This window comes from Myotis davidii, unplaced genomic scaffold (assembly GCF_000327345.1).
Source record: "Myotis davidii unplaced genomic scaffold, ASM32734v1 scaffold750, whole genome shotgun sequence".
Classification (NCBI taxonomy): domain Eukaryota; kingdom Metazoa; phylum Chordata; class Mammalia; order Chiroptera; family Vespertilionidae; genus Myotis; species Myotis davidii.
This window is the reverse complement of record NW_006282814.1, coordinates 1,622,507-1,631,835: the sequence shown is the minus strand read 5'-3', so window position 1 is coordinate 1,631,835 and position 9,329 is coordinate 1,622,507. Positions and strand designations below refer to the sequence as shown.

The following is a 9,329-nucleotide window of genomic DNA, read 5'->3' as shown; positions in this document are numbered from 1 at the left end:
CGGGGCCGGAGGCCGCAGAAAGAAAAGCCATCCTGTCTGTGTCTAGTGTGTCACACCGCCCCGAGGGGGGACACGCTTCTCACAGCGAAGGCGTGCGCGTGTGCCTGGGCTGCAGGCCTCCAGGAGATGGGCGCAGGGAAGTCTCACCCCACCCCCAGTCCGCTGCGTGCAGGGCAATGGGCAGGGCCAGCTGCTGCCTGCAGCCCCACTCAGCCCTCAGGGCTGCTGGCTGACTCAGAGTGGGGCATCCGCACTGCGCCTGAAGCCAGGGAGCGCAGGATGGCCTAGATTAGTTCCAATCCAGTGCAGAACATTCTAGAAGATTGAAGCCACTGTCAGCTTGGATTCACTGGACCCTCAAAGAACAAAAACTCCAAAGAAGGCTACACAAGACTCCTTGGACCTGCTCCAACCCATCCTCAGCCCATCAGATATATCCCCCTCTCCCATCCTGGCCACGAACTCCCAAAAGTTGAAATGGGGTTCACACACTTAGAAATTTTGCCAAATTAGTGCTTATCAGAATTTTAAAAATCTCTCCTTAGCTCCTCAGTCCTGAAGCCCTGAAGTTATCACGATTCAAGTCTAAGTGCGTGGGAGGGTCTTGTGTGTGCTGCTGCGGAGGTGGGCGTGCTCAGGAGCCCCCCCCCCCCCCCCCCCCCGCGGCTCGCAGCACCATAAGGAGCTGCCAGTGTACCGTGAGTCCTCTGTCTCTATAACACCCGCCCAATCCCGCAGTCTCACCCCAGATGTGTTCTAACGTCATACACACTGTCAGCTTCCAACGCCAGACAACCAGCCGGAACTGCGTGCTTCCCCTCCACAGAAGGCGCCACGCTCGGCTCTGCGTGGGGCACACGCCTTTCCCGGCAGCGACTGGGACACCTGCTATAGAGACAACCAGTCGCTTTACACACCAGTCGCTCCAGGAGCAGAAACTCACACAGATTCTCAGAAGTCCCTGGCGTCAGGCCGGCCTGGACCCAGGGGGACGGCTGCTGCCAATGTCCCCGGGACAGGACTGTGGGCCCGTGTTCCACTGCCTTTGGCACAGCTCGTCCACGTGGCTTCTCCACTGAACCGAGGGGTGGGGCCCGTTCACCAGCAGCTCCGGAGCAGCCAGCAATCAACCGGGCGGCCGGAAGGACATCCATCCAGGGCTTTGTCCAACTGCCCCTCCACACTCACTCTTGGTCATTACTCGATGAAACAAGGGAAGCAGGAGCCAGTGGAGATAGTCACTAGTGAGGCTTGTTTTGTGCCTATTTGGCAGCAGAACGCATCCCCAAGAACTGACAACAGAGGCCGTGGGGGACAGCATTCCTGAGCTCAGCGTGGCCCGACACAGCAGAAGTGACGCTTGCTCAGGGCAACCACAGGAGCCCCGGGTACTGGGCCCGGCACACAGGTGTGAGGCAGACAGCCCAGCGGAGCGGAGGAGGGCGCCATCAGAACCAGCGCCCACACTGCTCTCTATCAGGCCTGGAACTCTTGGGGTGGCATCTTGCCCGACTCTATTACAACGCTGTCCATTACCCACGCCCCTGCGTGCGTCTACTCCCCAGGTTGTGCTTCCTGGGTAGACTTCCGGTAGCACTTTCCTGGTGGACTTGCCCAGGGGAGTGGGTCAGTTGAATTAAATTTTGCCCAGACAACTACCGTCAAACTTTTTTCATTAAAAACATACAGCACAGAACATTAGTCTTACCTCTTTCTTAGTCTTAAAAAATAGAAATTTAGAGGGATCGTTTGTACAGGATGTATCGGTATGTATACCTTTACTGTGCACGTGAGAAAGCAGACAAGTTTACAAAACCTGCACTTTACAAACACTTTCCTCCTGGGGCTCTGGACCAAGGCAGCTGCCTGAGTTCCTGTGCGGGCGCCCGTCTGCTGGGAGGAACCGATCCCCCTGACATGGTGCAGCATCAGGAGAGGCAGCTGCCTGAGTCCCTGTGCGGGCACCGGTCTGCCGGGAGGAACCGATCCTCCTGACACGATCGGTATGTATACCTTTACTGTGCACGTGAGAAAGCAGACAAGTTTACAAAACCTGCACTTTACAAACACTTTCCTCCTGGGGCTCTGGACCAAGGCAGCTGCCTGAGTTCCTGTGCGGGCGCCCGTCTGCTGGGAGGAACCGATCCCCCTGACATGGTGCAGCATCAGGAGAGGCAGCTGCCTGAGTTCCTGTGCGGGCGCCCGTCTGCTGGGAGGAACCGATCCCCCTGACATGGTGCAGCATCAGGAGAGGCAGCTGCCTGAGTTCCTGTGCGGGCGCCCGTCTGCTGGGAGGAACCGATCCTCCTGACACAGTGCAGCGTCAGGAGAGGCAGCCGGCAGGTCACGAGCTCCTCTCCACCGGCTGCTGCAGGCAGAGCTCGCTTCCGGCGGAGACGATGGGCAGCCTGTTCGCCAGGTGGTGGTTGATGAGGTGGCTGATGCTGTCAAAGGTCCTGTCCCTCGTCCTGATCTGTGAAGGGCACGGAGGGAAGTCAGCATCACCCACAGGCAGAAATGAAAGCGCAGGCCCTGCTTGGTGTCAGCCAGGCCATCTGAACTGGAGGGTCACTTCCTCCCTCTCGGAGATGGTCTGCAAGGCCCCTGGTCACTGTCGCCATCTGAACTGGAGGGTCACTTCCTCCCTCTCAGAGATGCTCTGCAAGGTCACTGTTGCTGGCCAGTCTATTCAGTCTGCTCATCTATCCACCCCTCCGGGACTGAGCCATGGCCTCCCCCACCTTTGGCAACCAGGCGCCATGGTGAGCTCCCCTGCCCCCTGCCAGCCTTCTCTTCCCTGCTCCCTCCTGCCCTCATAGGATCCATCACAGAAACCTCTGTCTGCATGGCTCACTGAGGTCTGCAGGCGTCCATGCCCCTCCCACCTGCAGGCCTTTGCATGGCAGTCCCTGGGCCCAACCCCTCACCACCACCCTCCTACCCATCCCCCCCCCCCCACACCCCCCACCGCAACACACACACACACACACACACTGAGCTGGCACTTCCAGGTACAGACCTCACCTGAAGAAGGCCGTATGAGGCCTGGCCAAGAGCAATCTCTCAATATATACTCTGGACACAGCCCACTGGGTCTGCTCCTCTGAGAGGGAGTTGGAGATAGGGCAGGAAGTGGGTACCTGGCTCCACCATTCACTCTCCAGGCCCTTAGAGGGCCCTCATGGTGGGGCTGGGAGGCCTGGGTGCCCAACCTGTCTCTCTACCCTATTGCTGGGAACCCCCCCCTTCCTGGTGGCAACCTGCTGTCTCTCACCCCTCTCCTTTCCCCAAGTTCGTAATCTCTCCCCTTCCCTAGGTAGCCACTGTCTCCCCCTTCATCATCTCACCAACGGGACATTGCTCTCTGGTTTTCAGCCCCCATCTCACTTCCGCCCCAAATCTATGCTCCAGGCGCGCACATCAGACACCCCTGTCCAGGCCGTCTGCTCTACCAATTAGCGGCCAAAGGAACTTTAAATTAGGATGTTCTCACCTCCTGGGATCCAATTCTGAGGCGGGCCCCTCCGCACCCATCTCTGTAAGCACCAGAGGCAGAGACCTCCCAGGCCACAGGGTCACCTGACTCTTGGGCATTAGCCTCAGTAGAGATGTAATCTCATGGACACATTCGGAAAGGGACCTTTCTGTAGGACTTCTGGCATCTTTCCATTGAGGTTCAGCCCTCCTGGAGCTCCTAGAATTCCCCGCCCAGAGGGACCACCTGAGTGACATGGGCAGACCCTTCCTTGGAAGCCAGGAACGTCAGGAGCTCAGTTTGAAGCTAGTGTTGTCAGCATGTTGCCTTGACATTGACTTCTTATTCCTACTTCTTAACAATTAACACTCATGTAAGTCTGGGGCAATGAGGGTGGTTTAAGGACGATTATGACAGGAAGTGTCTGAGACAGTGGTCTCAACCTGGGCTCATGTCAAAATCACCCAAGGAGCTTTGCTAACTCCATACTCAGACCGACTGTATCAGGAACTGGAGGTGGGGCCCAGGCACTGATGTATTTTATGCTACATCCATGATTCTAACTTGCTACCCAAACTGAGGACCAGTGATCAGTGCTTTGGAATATATGGCCTGGCTAATATAAAGGCACACTTAAACAAAGGCACAGAAAAGAGATAAGTCATAAATTCACCGCATTTTTTTAAAAAAAGGCCAGTTCACTTCATTCTCATGAATATTTACCCAAACCTGAGTCTGGCTCCTGCCCAGAGAACCTGGAACCCACAGAGCTATCTGTGTGGACCCAACTGCCATGTGCCCGAAGTGCAAGGGCTGGTTAAGAGCACTTAGCCACCCAGGCAAACTTCCCCAGGTACCTAGAAGGATTCTGCTGCAGCTATGACATGTGGAATGCTACCCCAGACAGCTGTGTGAAACTCTGCATAGCAACCAGGAAGCAAACATGAAAGCCATAGGAGACCAGAATAAATATGCATATGTTGGAAGAAAAAGATCTGAAGTCAATAATCTAAACTTCCACCTTGGGAAACTAGAAAAAAAAAAGCAAATTAAGTCCAAAGTAAATAGAGGAAACAAATAATAAAGGTTAGAGCAGAAATCAATGAAATTGAAATGAGAAACCAATAGAGAAAACTAACGATCCGTAAAGTCAGTTTTCAGAAGAGATAAACTCAACAAGCCTTCAGGCAAACTAAGGAAAAGAGAGGACACAAACTATCAATACCAGAAATGAAAAAGAGGGTCATCACTATAGATCTCATGGGCGTTAAAAGGATAATACTAAAATTTAAAAAATGACGGCATAGTAAGTGGATGCTGCACAGACACGCTCCCAGAACCAAACTGGAATTACAACTAAAATACAGAAAGGCTTCCAAGTACGGAAAATGGAGACTGCATAGAGACTGGCAGGAGGGGCAGAGGTGCAAAAGGGCTGGTTGGGCTCCCACTGACAGCAACTGAAGTTCCGGAGAGATATCTCAGCTGTGGGGGTGCCACTGAGAACTCTGGGGTCTAATCCCCAAGCTGGGCCCCCCCAACAGAGAGCACCAGAACTGAGAAGGGTGCCCACATAACATCTGGCTGTGATAAGCAGCAGGGTTGCTGTCTGCCCGGGAGAGAGCTAGAAATTCAGGTGCCCTTTTAAAGGGCCAACACACAAAATTCCCTGTGTAGCCACTCATCTTGTGCTCTGGCAGAGGGAGAGTAGAGTGGACTGGAGCTGTGCGAACAGAAGCCAGGATTGGGGCACTGGGGGTTAGAGATCAGAAGGCAGACACATCAGTTTCCTATGCTGAGTCATTCCCTCAGACCATTGAGGTCATCTTTCTCATGCAGACATTTATTATACAGGTGGCTTCACCTGTGGGGGAGGAGGGGAAGGCAGCTGACCCACCCTATTGGAAAACGCCTTGCTCCATAGTGTAGTCTCCAAGGCCCATTAAGAGACTGAGAATAACAATTAGCCTCCAGGCAGAAGCAATTTCACCACCTTGTTGAAAAAACTGTCATCACACCTGTGGATCATTGCCTGAGGGCAATTCAAAACAGAATCCTATCATTTTTGTAGGCAGAGATGGTCTCTGGCTATGAGTCTTTACCTGAGCTAATTAGTCAGAAACAGCATTTGACACTGTCCTGTACTAGATATTGAGAGGTGTAGCAGATCCATCTAATACATAGTCACAAACCCAAATAGAAAGCCAAAACGAGGAGACAAAGAAACAACCCCCAAATGAAAGAACAAGAGAATTCTCCAGAAAAGGAGATAAATAGAATGGAGATAAGAAATTTATCAGACATAGAGTTCAGACTAATGATGGTAAAGATGTTCAACAGCAAGAGAATAAAATATAGTAACTATGAAAGCAGAAATAAAGAATGACATAGCATAAATAGAGAACATATTAGAAGGAATACATAGCAGATTAGGGGAAGCTGAGGATCGAATCAGTGAATTAGAAGACAGGGCTGAAAAAAACACTCAACCAGAGAACCAAAAAGAAAAAAACAATTAAAAACAGGAGGACAGCTTAAGGGAGCTGTGGGACAGCATGAAACATAACAATATTACTTTAAAGGCAGCAAGAGAAAAGCAAACTGTTACCCACAAAGGATTTCCCATAAGGCTGACACCTGATTTCTCATCAGAAACTCTACAGGCCAGAAGGAAATGGCATGAAGTACTCAATATAATAGAAAACAAGGATCTGAGATCAAGATTACTATATCCAGCAAGGCTGTCATTCTAAATAGATGGTAAAATAAAGAAATTCCTGGACAAAAATACATACAGGAGTACATCACTACTAAGTCAGCATTATAAGAATGCTAAAGGAACTGCTGTAATGAGAAGAAAGAGAGAGAAGCCTAGGCATACAGAATTAAAATGGCAATAATTATGGACCTATCAATAATAACCTTAAGTGTAAATGGATTAAATTCTCCAGTCAAAAGACATAGGGAGCTGAATGGATACAAAAACATGACCCAACTATATGCTTCATACAAGAGACCAACCTCAGAACAAAAGACACACACAGGATGAGAATGAAGGGATGGAAAAAATTTTCCATGCAAATGAAAACGGAAAAAAAAAAAAAAGCTAGAGTAGCAATACTCATATCTGACAAAATAGACTTCAAAATGAAGGCCATCACAAGAGACAACAAAGCTCACTACATAATACTAAAGGGATCGATCCAACAGGAGGATATAATCCAGGTACGCATATATGCACCCAATAAAGGAGCACCTAAATATATAAAAAAACTTCTAGAGGACTTTAAGGGAGAGATTGACAACAATACAGTCATAGTAGGGGACTTTAAAACCCCTCTGACTTCACTGGATAGGTCTTCCAGACAAAAATTTAACATAGAAAGAGTGACTCTAAAGGACACACTGGATCAGATGGATTTAATTGACATTTATAGAACATTTCACCCCAAAGCTGCAGAATATACATTCTTCTCAAGTGCACATGGATCATTCACAAAGATAGACCACTTGTTAGGACACAAAACAAGTACCTACAAGTTCAAGAGTGAAATCATATCAAGCATCTTCTTTGATCACAGTTGAATGAAATTAGAAATCAACTACAGTGAAAACACCCCAAAATATTCAAACACAAGTTATTAAACAATGAATGGATTGCCAACAAGATTAAGAAAGAAATAAAAAACATCCTGGAAACAAATGAATACACAACAAATCAAAATCTCTGGGACACAAAAAATGCAGTCCTGAGAGGGAAGTTCATAGTACTACAAGCCTACCTTAAAAATTAACAATAAACTATTCAACCGTACAACTTAAGGAATTAGAAAGAGAGCAACCAAAAAGCCCAGAGTAAGTGGAGGAAGGAAATAATAAAGATGAGAGCAGAAATAAAAGACATAGCAACTAAAAAAACAATACAAAAAAAATCAATGAAACCAAGAGCTGGTTCTTTGAAAGGATAAACAAGGTTGATGAACCATTAGCCAGACTCATCAAGAAACAAAGAGAGAGAAACCAAATACATAAAATCAGAAAATGAAAGTGGAGATGTAACCACAGACACCACAGAAATACAAAGAATTGTAAGGAAACACTATGAACAACTATATGCCAACAAGCTGGACAATGTGTACAAAATAGACAAATTCCTAGAAAAATACAATCTCCCAAAATCGAATCAGGAAAAATAAGAAAATCTGAATAGACCAATAACAATTGATGAAATAGAAGCAGTAAGAAGAAAAACTCGCAGCAAATAAAAGCCCAGGTCCAGACAGCTTCATAGGGGAGTTTTACCAAACATTCAAAGAACTAACACCTATACTCCTCAAACTATTTCAGAAAATCCAAGAGGAAGGAACACTTCCAAACTCTTTTTATGAGGCCAGCATTATCCTAATTCTCAAACCAGATGAAGACACTGCAAAGAAAGAAAATTATAGGCCAATATCCCTGATGAACACAGGTGCTAAAATCCTCAACAAAATATTAGCAAGTCACATCCAGCAATATAAAAAAGATCATACACCATGATCAAGTGGGATTTATTCCAGGGATGCAAGGCTGGTACAATATTAGCAAATCAATAAACATGATACATCACATAAACAAATTGAAAGACAAAAATCACAGGATCATATCAATAGCTGTAGAAAAAGCATTCAACAAAATCCAACACCCATTTTTGATAAAAACTCTCAGCAAAGTGGGAATAGAAGGAGCATATCTCAACACGATAAAGGCCATATATGACAAATCTACAGCCAACATCATACTCAGTGGGCAAAAACTAAAACCATTTCCTGTAAGAACAGGAACAAGACAGGGATGCCCACTTTCACCACTCCTGTTCAACATAGTACTGGAAGTGCTAGCCATAGTGATCAGACAAGAAGGAGAAATAAAAAGCATCCAAATTGGAAAAGAAGAAGTAAAACTGTCCTTATTCACAGATGACATGATATTGTACTTAGAAAACCCCCAAAGAATCCATTAAAAAAACTACTAGATTTAATACATGAATTCAGTAATGTAGCAGGATACAAAATTAACACCCAAAAATCTATGGCGTTTTTATACATCAACTAGAGGCCCAGTGCATGAAATTCATGCACTGGTAGGGTCCCTAGTGGCTGCCAGCTGCCAGCCGGGGCCTCCCTCCCTTCCCCCAGCCAGCCCCACCCCCTGGTCAAACTCCCAGACAACTCCCGGTTGAGGGGACAATTTGCATACTATGCATTTATTATGCAGGATAATGAACTCACAGAAAGAGAAACTAAAAAAAAAAAAAATCCCATTTATCACTGCAACAAAAAAATTAAGATACCTAGGAATAAACTTAACTAAGGAGGTAAAAGACCTATATTCAGAAAACTACAGGGCATTGAAAAAAGAGATAGAGGAAAACAAACAAATGGAAGAATATACCATGTTCATGGATTGGTAGAATCAACATCATTAAAATGTCCAAACTCCCCAAAGCAATCTATAGATTCAATGCAATCTGCATTAAGATACCAACAGAATCTTTCACAGACTTAGAACAAACTCTCCAACAATTGATATAGAATAATAATAAAAAAGACCCCAAATAGCTGCTGCAATCCTGAGAAAGAAGAACAAAGTTGGAGGGACCACAATACCAGTTATCAAGCTACATTACAAAGCCACTGTTCTCAAAACTGCCTGGTACTGGCACAAGAACAGACATATAGACCAATGGAAAAGAATAGAGAACCCAGAGTTCAACCCAAGCTACTATGCTCAATTAATATTTGACAAAGGAGGCAAGAGCATACAATGGAGTCAAGACAGTCTCTTCAATAAATGGTGGTGGGAAAATTGGACA

The 9,329-nt window shown here is 46.9% G+C and overlaps 1 protein-coding gene across 1 annotated transcript in view; it reads right to left on the bottom strand.

The window, feature by feature from the left end:
- Positions 1-6: 6 nt before the first annotated feature.
- The window catches only part of SHC3 (SHC (Src homology 2 domain containing) transforming protein 3), a gene marked incomplete at its 5' end in the record, with an annotated part of 62,159 nt that continues 52,836 nt past the window's right edge, over positions 7-9,329 (bottom strand). The window contains 2 exons of the mRNA XM_006753234.2: positions 7-1,776; positions 2,014-2,473. Of these exons, the coding sequence (XP_006753297.1) occupies positions 2,345-2,473 (129 nt within the window). The remainder of the gene's footprint in view (positions 1,777-2,013; positions 2,474-9,329) is intronic.